The sequence below is a fragment of the Pseudochaenichthys georgianus genome, chromosome 8 (assembly GCF_902827115.2).
Source record: "Pseudochaenichthys georgianus chromosome 8, fPseGeo1.2, whole genome shotgun sequence".
In the NCBI taxonomy this organism is placed as follows: Eukaryota; Metazoa; Chordata; class Actinopteri; order Perciformes; family Channichthyidae; genus Pseudochaenichthys; species Pseudochaenichthys georgianus.
Window position 1 is genome coordinate 31,488,661 of NC_047510.2, and position 19,952 is coordinate 31,508,612.

At 42.4% G+C, this 19,952-nt stretch overlaps 1 protein-coding gene across 2 annotated transcripts in view; it reads left to right on the forward strand.

Moving 5' to 3' along the window:
* LOC117451012 (zinc finger CCCH domain-containing protein 7B-like) overlaps nt 1–18,578 on the forward strand; it is a 30,672-nt gene extending 12,094 nt beyond the window's left edge. For both annotated transcript variants that reach the window (XM_071204099.1, XM_071204100.1), the window contains exons 13-23: nt 1,230–1,388; nt 4,952–5,166; nt 6,686–6,786; nt 9,812–9,993; nt 10,279–10,364; nt 10,601–10,749; nt 13,995–14,100; nt 14,818–14,926; nt 16,883–17,019; nt 17,119–17,288; nt 17,895–18,578. In XM_071204099.1, the coding sequence (XP_071060200.1) occupies nt 1,230–1,388; nt 4,952–5,166; nt 6,686–6,786; nt 9,812–9,993; nt 10,279–10,364; nt 10,601–10,749; nt 13,995–14,100; nt 14,818–14,926; nt 16,883–17,019; nt 17,119–17,288; nt 17,895–18,069 (1,589 nt within the window). In that variant the 3' untranslated portion in view covers nt 18,070–18,578. The remainder of the gene's footprint in view (nt 1–1,229; nt 1,389–4,951; nt 5,167–6,685; nt 6,787–9,811; nt 9,994–10,278; nt 10,365–10,600; nt 10,750–13,994; nt 14,101–14,817; nt 14,927–16,882; nt 17,020–17,118; nt 17,289–17,894) is intronic.
* The last annotated feature ends 1,374 nt before the right edge of the window (nt 18,579–19,952 follow it).

Below are 19,952 nucleotides of genomic sequence, written 5' to 3' on the forward strand. Positions count from 1 at the left end.
TGGAAAAGTCATGGAAATGTAACTAAAGTTGCATCAAATATAATTTATATTTGATCTAATCGACGAAATAGTAATACTATAATGATGATAAATACTGTATTGTAATGAAATGTAAAATGGCTTTTAACTGACGAGGTATTTTGCTGGTGAGAGATTTTAGTTGCTTCAGCGCGTGGAAGCTAGTAAGCCTACTATTTGATTTGTTTTAGAGGCACGACATGTTTCAGAACTTATTTTCCTGTTCCATGTTCAAATAAACAATTTTCAGTGGTACCTACCGCTGAGAAAGAGTAATGTTTTTGGTCAATGGAGAAGTCATTGGTGATAAAGTGAAAGCCTTTTTATAGTGTTCTTCGTCACTATCTATGCGTAAGATGGCAACAGTCTGTAAAGGGGCTTGCATTGAGCAGTTGTGGAAAGTAAATAGTTGCATTTACTCAAGTACAACTTTGAGGTACTTGTAAATGGTCTGTACTTATATAGCGCTTTATCCAGTCTTTAAGACCCCTCAAAGCGCTTTACATACTACATGTCATTCACCCATTCATACAGAGCAGTGTTCCTCACTCTAGGACCTAACATTCACACACCGTTGGCCATCGGGAGCAACTCGGGGTTAAGTATCTTGCCCAAGGATACATCGACATGTTGACTGCATGGGCTGGGATCGAACCCACAACCTTCTGGTTGAAAGACGACCGCACTCCCTCACAGCCACAAGTCACTTGTACTTGAGTATTTCCATTTCATGCTACTTCATACTTCAACTCCGTGGCATTTTGGAGGCAAAATGGTCCTGATGACTTTGATCTGACAGCTTTAGTCAACAGTTACGTTGCAGGTTCCTCTAAATATGAATCCACTAATAACTAAAGATTATGATGTACTACTATGATAATTAGATGGAATGAAAAAAACAATGGTCTGAATGCTTATTGAAACCCTGATGTACCCGAGGGATTCCTGCTTTTGTTTTAAAGCACTTATTGTCAGTGGTGAAAGAAGACATTAGATCCTTTACTTAAGCAAACATGAGGGCCCTTTTCTCGTGATCTTGTCTATATAACGGTCGGCATGTTATTTGGACACAATAAGCATATCATTGGAAAGCTGTATCGGTGCGTAACTCAATGTGTTTCTGGGCCGATGTGATTCTGATACGGCCGGTCACACGTGTCTCTCTTTGTGCCGCTGCTTTTTTCTGACCGATTGAATATGTTTGTTTTCAGGTCAGAGCATTTATTCATTTGTTCACAAGCCGGACCTGGTCCACAGCTGCAAAGGAAACGTGCTGTTGTGTCGACGAAGAACCGACCCTCCTTCAGAGTGGACCAGAGTGAGACAGATCCCCAGCTGTTCCTTCAAGGGGCCGTTTGTGCTCTGCAGAGGTAAGCATCTCAGAACCAGATGGATCACTTCTTATCTCGTCCTGTATTTAAACTGATGTGTGTCGCGATGTGCGCGTGTCTCTATAAGTATAGTGGTGTATTGGAATGAATAGGATAATGATGCGAGCCACATTCTTACAAGCCATGTATTACATTTAAACCTGTGTGTGTAATTCAGTATTTGTATTTCCCATTCTTCAAATTTGTATCTACCAAATTACGCTTTAGTTCAGTGTCTATGGTTCGTCAAAATCAGCATTTTAACAAAGACAAACTTGCTAAACTTAGTAAAGTCTGGAGCGAAACAAGGTGATCGATACTTGTTTAGGTTTTGATGTTGCACTGATGGTCTTTGTTTCCTGTGTGTGTGACTGAGCAGACCCCATGCGGGGGGGGGGGGGGGGGGATCAGTTCAGATTAACCCGAGTTGACCCATCCTGTCGTAATTGACCGTTTGACCCTCACTTAACTGTTGGTACCCTCATTAAGCCTTCAGAGCCATCTCCAGCACTGATGACCACTCCATTACTCTTTGTGATTAATTGATTACAGTACTGCGGCAGGACCGAGGCGCTTGCGCCGAGGTCCGTACGCCTGTACTGGAGTACCAATAATGACGTTCAAGAACGGCCTCAAGTGTATGATTGCGATTCTATAACACAAACTATCATTGTAATCAACAATATCGTAAAATAATTTCATAATGTGGGCTAATTTGCTCCCAAACCTACACTTTCTGCTTGAGTTAATCTCCGTCAGAAAGTAGTTCCTATAAAGTAGTTCCCTTGGTAACGCTAGCCGATCAATCGAACACTCCTGCTTCCCCGTTTACAGTTATTGATATAATTATAGTAAATAATATATTATTAACCAATTTATTGAAAACAATTTATTGACAACAATTCTTGAATTAGGCTATTTATTTATTTATTTACATATTTAACATTTTGGCTTCAGAATGAAGGTGGATGTTCATGCTGCCATTAAAAGTGCAATTTTTGAAACAGCTCTCCATGAACTCCATGCCAGACTTTTTTGCAGGTGGTGCTGTGGTGTTCACGGGTAGGTTATCGGAAGAGCTTTCCTCCAGTGGCCGTTTCATGGCGTGTCCCGGACCGGCAAAAAGCGCGTTGCTCCACATCTTTCTGTTGTCCAGAGATGGAGCCCAGTAGCTGCGAAGCGATGACTCATTTGTATGCCCGCTAACGGACATGATTTCTCTGGCCTCCAACCCTGCCTCCGCCAGCCGCTGTATGCAGGTGCTTCTGACGCAATGGTTTGTGTAACGCGTAGCAGTGCCAGCCTCTTCACTAATGCGGGTCATCATGGACCCCAGGCTGTTCACCCCCAAGGGCTCCATGCTATACCACACCGCATCCCCAGGCTTCACCGACTTCCTTGGATGGTGGTAAAAGCCTTTGCTGATTCGGGCATTTGCTTTCTTGTTCCAGTTCGAAAAGCAAACTGCAAGCAGTTTGCTTTTCAGCCCAACGGTATACCGTTTTTCTCAGACGCGGAGGGATACTGACTTGTTGTGAAAGGCACGTTCTATTTGACCGTTGTTTGATCGTGGAATCAAACACGCCTATTGACCAATCAGAGAGCTTGCTCACACCTATGTGTTATAGAATGTGAGGTAAAGTGTGTCGCCATTCGCCAAGGTAACCGGTTAAAACTCCAAGTGGCGATGAGGTCTTAAAATGTATGGAAAGGGTCTTAAAAAAGGTTTTACATGTGACTTCAGGATTCCTGCAGACACCCCGTTCTCTTTCATTGGTCAGAGACGGCTATATGAAAAGGAACTATTGATGACACATGAATTCAGGGAAGCAGTTAAAAAGGACCTGAAATAAAATTAACGTGACTGTAAGTTAGGGCTCGGCAATACATTGATTTTACATAGATATCGGTTTTTAAAGCTACATGTCAATTTCTGCACCGACCAGAATGCAATGGAAAAATCCAATGGCCTTTTTGTCTGTGGAGTCCCTGTGATGCTAACTTCCGGTTCGGCCTACAAAAAGATATCGTCACTGCACCACTCTATTGTACCCTACAATATATTTTCAATATCTACAATATTGGTTATATTTTCATATTTGATTGCCCGTGACCAGAGATGGTAAAAGTACACACATCCTTTACTCAAGTAGAAGTACAGATACTCGTGTTTAAAAATACTCTGGTGAAAGTAGAAGTACTGACTAAACTTCTTTACTCAAGTAAAAGTAAAGAGGGCTTCAAAAAGTACTTAAGTAAAAAGTACCCATAGCTAGCAGCTGTTTTAAAGAGTACCTGACCTCCCTTTATATCAATAGAACAATGATGTCATTGTTAGCTAATGAATGTTTCCATGCTGAACAACGGCAACATGACAACGTTTCCATTGGTCCCTCTTCTTTAGAGAAGACCAGGAAGTGATGGATACACGGATCGTGTTCCAACCAATAGGCACGCAATGACTCTAAAGAATAATGATCACGCACCAACACACATTCAGACTAAAGGAACCAGCTGTTTGGAAAATGAGAGAAGTAGAAAGTACAGGTATTTGGGTTCAACATGTGAGAAGTAGAAAGTACAGGTATTTGGGTTCAACATGTGAGAAGTAGAAAGTACAGGTATTTGGGTTCAACATGTAAGAAGTAGAAAGTACAGGTATTTGTGTTCAACATGTAAGAAGTAGAAAGTACAGGTATTTGAGTTCAACATGTAAGAAGTAGAAAGTACAGGTATTTGAGTTCAACATGTAAGAAGTAGAAAGTACAGGTATTTGAGTTCAACATGTAAGAAGTAGAAAGTACAGGTATTTGGGTTCAACATGTGAGAAGTAGAAAGTACAGGTATTTGAGTTCAACATGTAAGAAGTAGAAAGTACAGGTATTTGAGTTCAACATGTAAGAAGTAGAAAGTACAGGTATTTGTGTTCAACATGTAAGAAGTAGAAAGTACAGGTATTTGAGTTCAACATGTAAGAAGTAGAAAGTACAGGTATTTGTGTTCAACATGTAAGAAGTAGAAAGTTCAGGTATTTGAGTTCAACATGTAAGAAGTAGAAAGTACAGGTATTTGTGTTCAACATGTAAGAAGTAGAAAGTACAGGTATTTGAGTTCAACATGTAAGAAGTAGAAAGTACAGATATTTGAGTTCAACATGTAAGAAGTAGAAAGTACAGGTATTTGAGTTCAACATGTAAGAAGTATAAAGTACAGGTATTTGAGTTCAACATGTAAGAAGTAGAAAGTACAGGTATTTGTGTTCAACATGTAAGAAGTAAAAGTAAAAAGTTGTCAGAAAAATAAGTAGTGGAGTAAAGTACTGATACAGTAACAAAGTATTTGTACTCCACTACTTCCCACCTCGGCCCATGAATGGGGCAAAGCCTGCGAGCTAGTTCAGGCAGTCAACCGGGGGATAGTTATCTAATCATCACTCAATGTTCTCTGTAAGTCTGTGGAGTGATGAGGCCCAAGCCTAGACGCCAAACTCAACTATATGCTGCTTCTAAACATGTTAAAGAAACACGTGAGTGACTGAAATGAGTTTTCTTTTTACTTTTCAGAACTGCTGAGCTCCGGGGATTTGGGCAGATGTAAATTCGGAGAGGACTGCACGTTTGCCTACAACCGGCTGGAGATCGACGTTTGGACGGAAGAGAGGAAGGGGACGCTGGACAGACAGCTGCTGTTTGAGACGGAACGTTTAAAACTGGACCCTGTGGATAGCATCCTGCACCTTCTGAAGGAGAACAAGGGCGTGTTCGTGTTCCTCTGTCAGGTCAGTGCCCTTTTGCTCATTATATTATTATTACATTTTATCATTTTTATGGTACATAGTTTCGGATCTCTTCTTATGTCCGTTTAACCCAGGGGGGTCCATACAGAAAAATATACGAAGGGTTGGGCCACTCACTAGAGGTATACTGCCTCATAAGTTCAATTCAGTCGGACAACTCGCGTGTTTCTTAATATGTTTATTAGAAGCAGCATATAGTTGAGTTTGGCGTCTCGGCTCGGGCCTCATCACTCCACAGACTTGGGGGGTAGAGGGGGGGGGGGGGGGCGAGCAGCAGCAGCATGAAACACAGCAGCAGGAACATGAACGTGGCAGCATAGCGAGGAGGCAGAGGCAGGAAGACCTGGCAGCTTCAATAGCGCGCCATGTTTAGGAGAATGTGATTGGTTGGTTGTCAGAGGGACGAGGTGCGTCACGGGTTCATGTATCATTGGTGCTCGAGTTGACTGCCTGAACTCGCTCGCAGGCTTCGCCCCGTTTATAAGTCAGCCAAATCGATGAAAAGCAGGTGAATGATGCTCGTGAGTGTTGGCAGCTCACCCCTGACAACAGAAGCCTCACATTGACTATAATAAGGAGAAATAGGAAGGGTGTATTTCAAGCTTGTTATGGAAATAAGTTATTGGGCTTTTTTCTTATCTACTAAGATATGTTAGAAAATGGTTTCAACTTTAATTGACTGAATGTATTTGAAAAGTGGTCTTATTTATTAACACATATATAGTTAAGAAGTACAATAAGACCAGCACACGTTTCATTTGTGGGCCATATTCCATTATACTTTTTTAACTTGCTGAGGGCCGATTCAAAATGGCCCGCGGGCTGCATTTGGCCCCCGGGCCGTAGTTTGGATACCCCTGGTTTAACCTACTTACTTTTTTTATTTTTTTGTATGAATTATTTATAGATTTGTTTTAAACATCTTGCTGTCTAGTATATTTTAATACTGCATACAGTATGTATATTCTTCTGTATCATACATAATGGACTGTATTGATCAAACAATAAATACAAAAACATTTATTAAATAAAGCTTAATGTAATTGATTTAAAAAATCACGGTAATTTATTTATTCATGTGTGTCTTTTATAATGTACATCTTTCTTTATTACTGTAATTAACATTTGTACTATTATCTCTGTAGTTTTCTGTATGGAATCAGGTATGTTTACCTTTCTTATAGTGGTTGAGTTACTAACTACTACTACTAACGACTACTGACCTAATTAGACAAAAATATATATAAGGGGAAATACAGCAATGAGAATGTTTAGATGAATAGGAATGTGTGTAAATATCGTGATATAAATATTTAATTGAATTTATATGATATACTGACTTTTATTTCTACAATTAACTCTTATTTCTGAGGGTAGTTGTATCGTGTAATAAAAACACAATATTGGAAACATAAGAATTACATTATAAACAGCTTTTTATTGTATCATTTCTTTGTCTCATCCTCTTTTGTTGGTATTGTTCGTCTTCTTGTCTCTGTAGGAATGCTATGACGGTAAACCTCGGATCATCAGTAATCGCTGCAGAGACAATCGCACCACCTGCTCCAACCTGGACGCTCACCACACCTTCGATGCCAACAAGTGAGCAAGTTTACAACATATCTCACGCTGTGTTTCTGTTCACACTGTTCTGCCCTCAATGCTCGCTGCCGCGTTATCACAGGCTGCCTGAAATCAACACCGACAGACCATCTGTACATCCTGGCAGGCATAGCCCACCGGAGATACGACGAAATGCAGCAAGCGAGAAAGAGCGCCAACAACAGTCTACTGACCAAAGACTTCCTCTCGTTGGCCTGAGACAAAAGCCGCCTTAAATCCAGGAACAGTTTCCTGAAGAGCGTCCCACCCCTCAAGAAAGACTTGACGACCTCCCATCAGCAACAACAATGGAGCTAGAGGCGAGCGAGGCACTGCCCCCTGGAGCAGACCCCAACGACGCAGTGTGGACATGCCCAACAGAATAAGATCTGGTGCGGGACGTGCTGAAGCCACTCTCGCCAAATGGGGATACCTAGATGACGGGGACGTTGTGTGTGACTGCGGCATTGAACCACAAACCATGCAACATCTCCCGATATGCCCCCTGCTGGAGCAACCCTGCACAACATCGGACCTGGCAGAGTTTAATGAGAAGGGACAGCAGTGTGTTCGGCTGTGGCTGAACACATCTACCCAGCCCCGTAACCGACTGGACACGATGAGAAGAAGGTCACTAAAGGTCACCTGTTAAGCAAAGTCCACTTCTTCACGTCTCTTCTACATCAACATGTGTCCCCACTTCTTCACGTCTCTTCTACATCAACATGTGTCCCCTCTTCTACATAAACATGTGTCCCCTCTTCTACATCAACATGTGTCCCCTCTTCTACATCAACATGTGTCCCCTCTTCTACATCAACATGTGTCCCCTCTTCTACATCAACATGTGTCCCCTCTTCTACATCAACATGTGTCCCCTCTTCTTCACGTCTCTTCTACATCAACATGTGTCCCCTCTTCTACATCAACATGTGTCCCCTCTTCTACATCAACATGTGTCCCCTCTTCTACATCAACATGTGTCCCCTCTTCTACATCAACATGTGTCCCCACTTCTTCACGTCTCTTCTACATCAACATGTGTCCCCTCTTCTTCATCAACATGTGTCCCCTCTTCTTCATGTCTCTTCTACATCAACATGTGTCCCCTCTTCTTCATCAACATGTGTCCCCTCTTCTTCATGTCTCTTCTACATCAACATGTGTCCCCTCTTCTACATCAACATGTGTCCCCTCTTCTTCATGTCTCTTCTACATCAACATGTGTCCCCTCTTCTTCATCAACATGTGTCCCCTCTTCTTCATGTCTCTTCTACATCAACATGTGTCCCCTCTTCTACATCAACATGTGTCCCCTCTTCCTCATGTCTCTTCTATATCAACATGTGTCCCCTCTTCTATATCAACATGTGTCCCCTCTTCTACATCAACATGTGTCCCCTCTTCTACATCAACATGTGTCCCTTCTTCTACATCAACATGTGTCCCCTCTTCTTCATGTCTCTTCTACATCAACATGTGTCCCCTCTTCTCCATGTCTCTTCTACATCAACATATGTCCCCTCTTCTTCATGTCTCTTCTACATCAACATGTGTCCCCTCTTCTTCATGTCTCTTCTACATCAACATGTGTCCCCTCTTCTTCATGTCTCTTCTACATCAACATGTGTCCCCTCTTCATGTCTCTTCTACATCAACATGTGTCCCCTCTTCTTCATGTCTCTTCTACATCAACATGTGTCCCCTCTTCTCCATGTCTCTTCTACATCAACATGTGTCCCCTCTTCTTCATGTCTTTTCTACATCATCATGTGTCCCCTCTTCTCCATGTCTCTTCTACATCAACATGTGTCCCCACTTCTCCATGTCTCTTCTACATCAACATGTGTCCCCTCTTCTTCATGTCTCTTCTACATCAATATGTGTCCCCTCTTCTTCATGTCTCTTCTACATCAACATGTGTCCCCTCTTCTCCATGTCTCTTCTACATCAACATGTGTCCCCTCTTCTTCATGTCTCTTCTTCATCAACATGTGTCCCCTCTTCTACATCAACATGTGTCCCCTCTTCTTCATGTCTCTTCTTCATCAACATGTGTCCCCTCTTCTACATCAACATGTGTCCCCTCTTCTTCATGTCTCTTCTACATCAACATGTGTCCCCTCTTCTCCATGTCTCTTCTCCATCAACATGTGTCCCCTCTTCTCCATGTCTCTTCTCCATCAACATGTGTCCCCTCTTCTTCACGTCTCTTCTCCATCAACATGTGTCCCCTCTTCTCCATGTCTCTTCTACATCAACATGTGTCCCCTCTTCTCCATGTCTCTTCTACATCAACATGTGTCCCCTCTTCTTCACGTCTCTTCTCCATCAACATGTGTCCCCTCTTCTCCATGTCTCTTCTACATCAACATGTGTCCCCTCTTCTCCATGTCTCTTCTACATCAACATGTGTCCCCTCTTCTCCATGTCTCTTCTACATCAACATGTGTCCCCTCTTCTTCATGTCTCTTCTACATCAACATGTGTCCCCTCTTCTTCATGTCTCTTCTACATCAGCATGTGTCCCCTCTTCTTCATGTCTCTTCTACATCAACATGTGTCCCCTCTTCTTCATGTCTCTTCTACATCAACATGTGTCCCCTCTGTGGAAAGAGACTCTGAAAGTTTCAGGAACAAAGATTCTCTCTCTTTTTGATCCATTTCTATAAAAACCTGTCTGAAAATGAGCTGATCAGATTTTGGCCACTTTATGATGTCATAACGATGTGTTGTCTTGTGTAACCATTAGCCAATCAGCAACAAGGTAACCCCCCCCCCCCCCCTTATCACCTGAATCTCCTCCTAGAGCTCCATTGAGTTCTTTGTAACCAAATGTCTCTCAGAGGGGCGTGGGGAGGGGCTCCTTACTTTCATCTAAAGTCACAGACAGAGAATCAGCACTTTGGAAACAGGGCTGAAACAGAGGGGATTATGGGTAATGCTGCAATGATCTGCTTTGAGGAGAAACAGTATAATAGAGGACCTTTTTAAAACGTGCTTCTCTTCTCTCCCGTGCCGTCAGATGCTTGGCGTTTGTGATGAGGACCCACAGTGTGAACTACAGAAAGGTCCGGCCCCTCAGCATCCTGTGCTCTTTGGACTTGTGCCGCCACGCCATCCGCTACGGCTGCCAGCGAGAGGACGGCTGCTGCTACGCCCACTCCGTCATAGAGCTCAAAACCTGGATGGTGCAGCGAGACACAGGTGCAGGAAGAGATTCTTTCGTGCCAAGTCATAAAATACAGCCGTAAATACCCCACTTGTGAATGTCATGCTTTTAAGTGTCTTAAAACATGCAATTGCTAACAGCAATGAGGCGTCATCTCACCGAACATTAGCCGCCTTTAGCTTAGCGGTGGTGGCGTGAAGTCATGTGACCGCGATGTAGTTCCTTTACAGCCTAGCCTTTTTCATTGTGTTGCAATAGCCTGTGATGTTTCTCTTTAATTGAATGTGGACTTTATCAATGTGTGTGCTTCTGTCATTCAGGTATCAGCCCTGAGGAGATAGTGAAAATATCCACAAAGTATGCTGAGAAGCAGGAGCACACCTCAAGAGAACAGGATGGAAATAGAGTAAGACATATCTATATATTTGTTTAGAAACTACATAGTGTTTCTCCTGCATGTATAATGGTGTTACCAAATCACTGCTAGTCTTATCAATGTCTTCTCACTATTTTTCGTTTTGAGTAACTTACATAATTATACATTTTCATTTCATATACAAATGTGTGTAATTGTTTATATGGGCAGCAGATGAAAAGTTAAATGACACACATTCAAATTCTTTCTAATTTGATTTGTAACAGTTGTCTTCTGGAGGCGTTGGGGGTAAACCGAAAGGAGGGAAGAGTCTGAACATGAATATGAAGTTTGTCTGTGCTCGCTGCTGGGCGGACCGCCGCATCGGGGAACCTGACAAGGCCCTGAAGTACTGCAGCGCTAAGGCCAGGCACCTGTGAGTACAAAGAACGAATTTACATACATTCAAATAGTTTGGTTTTCTCTGTCCTTTTTCAGTGGAAAGAAAAGTTAAAAAAATACATATTTAAAGGCAGGGTATGTAAGAATGAAGAAACCAGCTCGAGAGCGCTAGAATTTGAAAGCACGCAGCCGAAAAAAATCTGCCCCTTCCTTCAGACTTCCTCACAGAGCCCATCCCCCAACTCACACGACCGCACACATGACCAATGAGGGCACGAGACAAGTTGGTCTCTCTGCCACTCGAACTGCAGTCGGTGTAGACAGGAGTACTTGGTAGAGTCCCACTTGGGCGAGTGCCAGGTCTTCCTCTTTACCCTGGTGAGCACACTCTCCTGGTTTCACTGTCTGCTTGGAGTCAGGTACTTCCTGTGTAGACATTTGTGATGTCTTTTCTTCTTAACATATATTCTGCTGTGTTTTCACTCGTACTCTCGTCCTCTCTTACAAGTGGTTTTAACTCGGGCAGATATATGGTCTTCCGTATAACATTTCAAAAGGTGACAGCCCTCTAGCACTGGGTAGGATGTGCATGCTTAGCATCACTGGTGCTAAGCATCTCATCCATGTTTTCCCCGTCTCAGCCATCTTCTTTAGTTTTGCTTTTACTGTGCCATTATTTCTTTCTCTCAATCCTGCTGACTGTGGATGATGAGAACAATGACGTTTGAACTGTATTCCAAATACGGCTGTTAAATCCTGAATTACTTTATTTACAAAGTGTGTGCCATTATCGCTAGAGATCTTCTCTGGAATCCCAAAACGTGGGATTATGTGCTTTAGCCACTGTCAATGCATCTGGATTTCTAGTTGGGAACGCTTCAATCCATTTTGAGTACATGTCAATGATTGTTAGGCAATATTTAATTCCTTCACATTTATTCAGTTCAATGAAATCCATGCGAATGTGCTGAATGGATACTGGGGCTCAGGTATTTGACCACTCTTTGGGCTAAACTGTCCCTGATGGTTATACTGTGCACACACAGAACATGCTAAACATTTAGACTACCGTACTTTTCGGACTATAAGCCGCGACTTTTTCCCCATTTTGTTTGTACAGCTAACGGCCACTAGGGAACCTCCTACATCTATGGATTTCACAGGTAAAATTAACCACCTTTAACGCTATGGGCTCTATGACCGGTCCGCGCCCGCCACCTTTAAGCGGCGGGCTCCAGCAGGACAAGCTGGAGGCCGGAAAAGAGAGACAGGCAGCGCGCCAAAGTAAAAGTGGAACCGAGAGACAGGACGAGAGCAAGACAGACGGACAATTTAGCTGCTGCGGCTCATATGCAGGTGCGCTTTATAGTCCGAATAGTACGGTAGTTCGTGAAGCCAAAGACTGTGAATATCTTTTTGTATTATGTCCCCACTGTTGAGCCGTGGTCATGGCTCAATATAGCTGCATATCGAAATAAGCTTTTTGGTAATACAAATGTGCCTTCTGCGCTTACCCACAATCCCTCTGCGTTCAGTGTACAACGTTTTTTCTTCCAGTATGCTTTCTCTCCGTCAGGTGCATTCGCTTGCATGTCCCTCAGTAATTCTTGATCAATGTGTACAGTAGTTTGTAGCAAAGCGAGTTGCCCTTTTCTTTTACTTTTTCTCTTCTTTTCCTATTCTGCACATATCCAAAAACCTTCTCTTTTCTCCTCCTTCCCCCACGTACTTTTTACAACTTACATCGTGGTATTTTAACCACCTTTAATCCTTCTGAGCAAGACATCACATCAACTTCGACAGGAAGTTTAATACCTTGCCTTGTCCATCTATATCAGTCTTCTTTATCCATCGGTTCTCTTTTCTCTACAACCTTCTCTTATTTGCATTTCTAACCAGTCTTTTACTTATAATCTGTCCATTTCTTAAATAATCTCTTCTTCTTGTACTTCCTAAATTACAACTGTTGTTTCTGATTGTGATAGTGTTAGGAAAATATCACTCGACACCAGGTTGAGAATCAATAATCAGGTTCTAGTTTATTCTTGCAAGAAGGGGCAGAGTTAAATCACATACAGTTATCCCCAAAACTAAGTAAAAATGCCCTATAGTTTAGCCACAAACTACGTATTTTAAAAGTCCTTTAGCTAAGTTTACCTGTCTTTCTAGGACTTTTTTTGGTATCCTCCGCGAACCGGGGTTTTGAAACCAAAACGATTCCTGTATTGACGTTCTCTCCCCGGGTCGGTAGCTCAAGGATCCGACACTCCTCTCCTCTCCAGCGAAACCTGCCCCCCCTATTTTCCAAATTGCCTCTTTAAATGAAACGCGGTAGGGGTCTTTTCCAAGAGTCCGTGACCTTTGACCCCCCCCCCCCGTGCACGGTATCAGGCTCGTTATCCAGAGAAGAAATTAGGTCTTGGCTCCGGCTCGAAGGACCAATTATGTTAGGAAAGTATCACTCAACACCGGGTTGAGAATCAATAGTCAGGTACTAATTTATTCTTGCAAGAAGGAGCCGAGTTAAGTCACTTACAAAGGATGGTTCAACTCACACACCTGAACAAACATCAAGCTTGTGTAGTCTAAAGTGAGGAGGTACCAACAAAGTCGTAAATCCGTTTGGTGTCGGGACATCTCTGGAAAGTCACATACTTCCTTCGGGCCACTGTTGCTCTTTGCCCCTCGAAGAAGTGAGGAGACGAGAAGAATGCGTCCTCTCAACATGAATTATGCCCTGCGTTCTCCTGTCTCAGAAGAGGCAGCTGCAAAGTCACTCACAGCTGCAAAGTCACACGGCGTCAGTGCATTAAAACCCTTAAGAGGAGGCGACTTGCGTTTTCTCCAACAGAAAGGGCAGATTGTTTTCGGCTGCGTACTTTCAAATTCTAGCGCACTCCAGCTGGTTTCTCCATTCTTACCTTCTGACCCACCTGAAGAGCATTCCATGGAATATAACAGTGTTTCTGAAGTGAATTACCTACCCTACCTTTAAGTGAATTTGTGGCCATAGATTTCTCCTAAATGCAGCAGATGTTGGCATTGGAGAAATATGGGAGAGGATTAGCGCCACAGGAGAAAAGTAATTTGGGATGTGACAAAAATAAAAACTTTACTTTGAGACTTTAATCTCAGAACTCAAAAATAAAATCTATTTTGGTCAGATCTAAAAAAAATAAAAATCACCAGGCCTTAATCCTCTTCCTACTACTTTGTATATTTTTATCACAATCTTTTTTGAAGTACAAAACACTGTTCTTTTGGTCTCTTCATCTTCAGGTGGTCTAGAGAGAGAAGCGTCCTGCTGGTGAAGTCTTTGGAGAGAAGTAAATGGGTCGAGATCCGACCGCTGCCACATGCCAAGAACTTCCCTGTGTATTATGATGTAGGTCTGCCATTATGCTTTTTACTACAACAAGTACTTTAGCGGGTCTTTCCCAATCTTTCTAGCGTTTCTCGTCTTTTATCTGGTGCGATTTTGCAATTTAGCCTGTCTTTGTGGTTTCGCCTGACAGTTTGATAGAATAGAATTCCTTTATTGTCATCGCACCAGGTACAACGAAGTTTAATCCTCGCAGTGCATTTCCACATAAAACGAATAAATATATATCTGTATAAACATATACACATTAAACATGCTCACACATCCATACCAACATGGATACATGCCCGCACATTATTTAAATACAGTTTACAATATAAAAAAACACAGGGATGATATTTTGCATCTCTGATGTCGATCAGTTAATAAGTTAATACAACTATTAAAAAGTAGTGCAGTTGGAAGTTGTAACTGTTCAGTTCAGCGTTTGACGGTGTTCAGTTCTCGTATGGCTCTGGGGTAGAAACTGTTTTTCAGTCTGTTTGTCCTTGATTGATTTGACCTGTAGCGTCGACCGGAGGGCAGAAGAGCAAACAGGAAGTGTCCACGGTGTGAAGAGTCTGCAATGATTTTGCCTGCTCTGTTGAGGCAACGTTTGCTGAAGAGTTCCTCCAGAGAAGGCAGTGAGCAGCCGATGACCGTCTGGGCGGTGTTGATGACCCTCTGAAGGGCTTTCCTGTCCTGATGTGGTTTTAACAGCATTACATTTCCTCCTGGCAGATATGTACCCAGATTTTGGAGAAAAAGAAATGCAACTACACCGGGAAATGCACCTTTGCCCACAGCCCGGAGGAGAAGGACATGTGGATGTATATGAAGAACAACGACCGTGAGTTATTGAAGTCGTGTTTTAGCATTGCACTCATCACATTGTTGGAACATACTCTACAAAAAGATCAACATTTAATTCCCCAAAACCAGAGATATTATTTTTCTATTACTTGCATTCCTCCTTCTTTTACATACCTGTTGCCTTCATTACCACAACACATTGAGTTTTGATATGTTGTGCTAGTAGTCGCTAATGTAGCTTGGAAGAGCTAGCAGCAAGCAGAAGACTACTATTACAATTTGGGAATGTCTTGGAAACGATATACCGTACTTTTCGGACTATAAAGCGCACCTGCATATAAGCCGCAGCAGCTAAATTGTCCGTCTGTCTTGCTCTCGTTCTGTCTCTCCGTTCCACTTTTACTTTGGCGCGCTACCTGTGTCACTCTTTTCCGGCCTCCAGCTTTTCCTGCTGGAGCCCGCCGCTTAAAGGTGGCGGGCGCGGACCGGTCCTAGAGCCCATAGCGTTAAAGGTGGTTAATTTTACCTGTAAAATCCATAGATTTAGGAGGTCCCCTAGTGGCCGTTAGCTGCACAAAGAAAATGGGGGGGGAAAAGTCGCGGCTTATAGTCCGAAAAGTACGCAGGGTTGGGAGGGTTACTTTGTAAATGTAATCAATTACTGATTACATGGCTCTGAAAGTAATCCGAATACAGTTACAGTTACGTGTCTTAAAAAAGTAATGTAATCAGATTACTTTTAGATTACTTTTGGATTACTTTCCAAACTGGGTATGTTTTGGTGGACAGGAGACACAAAAAGCAAAAGGAAACTGAACGTGTTTTTACTGTTTTAATGGCTTATCAAGAGCACAACTGAAACATCACATCTGAAACGATTTAACAACATAATACACTTGTTGGGGATGCAGCTTGGGATGTGAGGAGTGAGGGACACGGCTTAGAACGGGCGTGTCGCCTTCTGTCCCGTGTTGGCAGGACATGAATTAAAATGTCGAACTCTGACTTCATTTTAAGGACATTTCGGCCAGGGGTGTAGAGCTATATTTGTTTAAGCACCGGATCGGCAAAACAGGAGAGTGTGTGCACCAGTCTGCCTTGATCTATGTATTCATGTCTGTGACACTCACAGTATTTGCTGCCCGCAGCTGTTTTATAGAAGGAACACCTGCTTCACTTCATGACATCTCTGCAGCGCCAGGAGGCAGCGGGAGGGTTAACTCAGCCTCTGAGAAGACGAGCTCGCACCGCCTTCACTGTGTTTACCTTCAGAAATAATCATTAGTAAGGCTAAAGAGCGACCGCAGGCTGATGTGTTTTAACCACACACACCTATATATACACACACGCGATTTAAACGCAGACTTTTGTTCCTCCATGTTTCGTTGTTATTGTTCCACTGAGCGGACCCGCGATTTTTTTCAAACGCTTTTTTGGCCCATCTGCGGCGGTAACAGGTTTTGTGCGCTGTGATGATTCCGCTGTACTACTAGTAATGAATATTAAATGTTGAGAGGAAATCTTTCCACCAATAATTCCAATAAGTAATCCAAAATGTATTCACTTCAGGTTTACGAAAGTAACTGTAATCAGATTACTCGTTTTTCAAATGTAACGCGAGCTGAATACAGTTACTTGATTCTTGTATTCTGATTACGTAACGCCGTTACATGTATTCCGTTACAACCCAACCCTGAAAGTACGGTAGTTAAAACTGAATAGATAATAGAAATTGCTTTAACTTAGTTTTTCCATATTGTTAAGTGAATGCAGGAATATTAATAAAAAAAATATTAAATGTGTCAGTTCATATGTATTAGTTTTTCATTTTGACTGTAAAATGTGTAGATGTATGCTGAAAACGTGTGTAACTGTATAATTTCTTATCTCATTTAAAAGGCATTGTGCCCGATCATTCCTCTGGGCCTTGATTTGCCTGCTTCCCACTGAACATCCTCAAAGTGACCACAGATCTGTGTCTTTGTACCTGTAGTGCACGACATGCAACAGATGTACGACATGTGGCTGTCATTAACTGCCAACAACCACCAAGCAAACGGAGCCGCGTTCACTCAGTCCACATCAGAGGAAAAATACATCGTCATGCCGACTGACTACGCTGAGCCAATGGTGGGTTCACATTTGATTTTCGAGCATTGCCACCAAAAAAAAAAAGGTCTGCGTGTTGAGTGTTTCACATGACGATGGTTCCTCCTCTCTGTGTTTCAGACTGGCTTGTACTGCCGTCTGTGTGGTCGGCATAGTAACGGCGAGCGGCAGTGGCAGCAGCACATCTCGTCTGAGAAGCACAAAGACAGAGTGTTCAGCTGCGAGGGAGAAGAGGAGGCTCTGACCTGGAACTACCGCTTCCCTGGACCCTGCTTTGACATCTGCCCCAAGTAAGACCACTGACCCTGGATCAGTTTTTGAATTGGAACCATTGGTGGAAGAAGTATTCGGATCTTATACTTAAAAAGCCATCTAATGCTCATTTTCAGGTTCATATTCATATATATTTAGTGTCTCTACTGTGAGATGTTAACATGCATTTTTCTCATACTGCCTGTGCTGCAGCACCTCTTTTCACCAGAGCCCAGTCTGCTCTGATTGGTTAGCTGGCCGGCTCTGTTGTGATTGGTCAACAGCTTAAAGATCTAAATAGAAGCACAAGTGTTATTTAGTCCTTTCACTATGTTATGGAAGTAAACAAAGGAGTCCACTGGAGGTGTTTCAGGCAGGGAGGAGGGGGAGTGTGTGGGAGAGAAACTCCCTCAGCAGGGAACACAGGGATTTTAGCCTTTGCAGACCATTTACATCCACACAAACCTGTATAACGCACTACTGAAAGGGAAAAGCACAATAGGGCCTCTTTAAAGAAGATTAATTATTGATATTTGGTTTCAAATGAGTGCTAATGTCGCGGTGTCTGCTTGAAGTGTAAATAATCAACTTTAGAAGTGTGTATTTAGTCGATGTTTACAGCTTGTGATGTTCACGTTTGACAGGTTGGATGGTGGCTGTCCTGAAGGCGTGAGCTGCGACTTCGCCCACAGCATGCAGGAGCTGCAGGAGTGGACCGAGAGGCGGGACTTCCTGCGGCAGAAGCTAGCCAAAGCCAGAGAAGACATGCTCGTCATGCCCGACGAGTTTGACTTCGGGAAGTTCAACTTTCTACTTTAGGACCGAGTAGATCTATTTCACGTTGTGAGCCTTAACTGCCAAACTAGCCTGTCTTTGTATTCAACGTGATCAAATCAAACTAGCAGTGTTAAAAATGGCGCTGCCAGAAGAACCTTTCAAACATGCCATAAACCCCTTAATTTCAAAATGGTAAATATTTTATTTTTAGATGTTTCTTATCCCTGTCTTGAGAGCCACTTTTGCGCATGTCTGTTCAGTCAAACATCAGTAAAGAAAGTGCTGTGAAGTAAGGCTCATATTGGTGCCACTGTACAAAAGACACAGCAGATACAAACACACACCAGAATATTCAAAAAGGATCATATTGTCCCAAACATGCAGCCTTTTCTTTGCTCAAACTAATGTGACATTCTCCCAAATGTGTTGTTTAGTTATTGTCCCTTGTGTTGTGTCCTGTTAATAAAGGGAGTTTTAATATCAAGAGTGCGTTCAGACTACAGTTCACTGGAGATTATCAAAGTCTCAATAAAGCCATGTAACAAAACCAACACGTGTTTTTGGGTTGTATAATTTTGATTTAGTGTTTTAATGCGTTTGTTATTGTGGTTCAAACCATCGGCACAGTCTGGTGTTGCAACATTGATGAATCCAACCCTAACTCTGAGACTGACGAGATGATTCAAGTAAACGTTCTGTTGCACTGTTTCTTTTGTTAGACCTGTGAACTATTAACTTGTAATGCATTGAATATTTTCAGTGTGGTATTGCTACCAGTGGTGGAAAGTAACAGAGACAAGTACTCACACAACCGGGTCACCCTGGTTAACATGGTCAACCATGTATTTTTATGTGATGGTAATGGCAATTTTTGTTACAAATTATTTAGCTAAAGATTCGGATTTAAGATTGGATCAAATAAACCTTTTATTAATCCCTGTAGGACAATTCAAGGGGCGGGGCAGCAACGACAATAAGAGACAAAGGAAACAGCATAGGGCAGGAGAGAGCACACAGGAATAATAACAGTTTACATTGAAATAATAAAATAATATGGTAAGCCTGTATTAAACAGCTTGTATATAAAAAATAATTATCAAATGTGAGAAACTTATATAAAGTATATGTGCAAGTGTGCGAATCCACAGTAGGAAAAAACATATGGGGCAGGTTGATTTATTTATGAAATGCACCACAGGCTTTTTTGCATCTGTAGTCTCTTGACATATGAACACCCTAAAAATAATGAATGTTTAAATTAATAAACATGCAAAATGGATATTAACTATACTGGAAATGCTAATAAAAACAAACAATATTGCAAGAAAATACTTTTTGGGGGAGTTTAAACCTTGACTGTGCAGCCTGATTAGGATTGTTTTTATTGGATAAGCTACAAAGCAGTTAAAGGTGAATACTTCTTCACAGCTGAAAATAAGTACAAACTTCTGCTTTAAATCCATGTTGTATTACTGCATTACTCTTATTAGGTCACTAGATGGCGCTGGAGCTCGCGTGCAGCTGGCCTCGAGACTTCAGACTTTCCGTACACTTGCACGTGCATGGGAACAAATTTGCTCAGCTGAGCGGTGTTGTTGTTATGTTCATGTTAGAGCCCGCCCCGTGCTCTCTCATTGGCTCCGCGGTGTGACTGACACCACTGTCATCCAATCGGCGTGGTCCAGAGGCTCTTTGCTTGGACACATGCATGGATCCCCGTGATATGACTTGCTTGAAAGTTGGTTAAGTGACTGAAATCTGCTGCTGATTCATAGTTTGAGGGACTCTCACTCTGTTGGACGCTTTTTAGATTTCAGAAGATATTTCACCCGTTGCTCATCATGTCAACAACTAGCCACAATTTCTTCGGAGACAGGAACGAAGTGCCAGATCTGCTCAAATCCTTGGCGGAATATCCCTTCTGC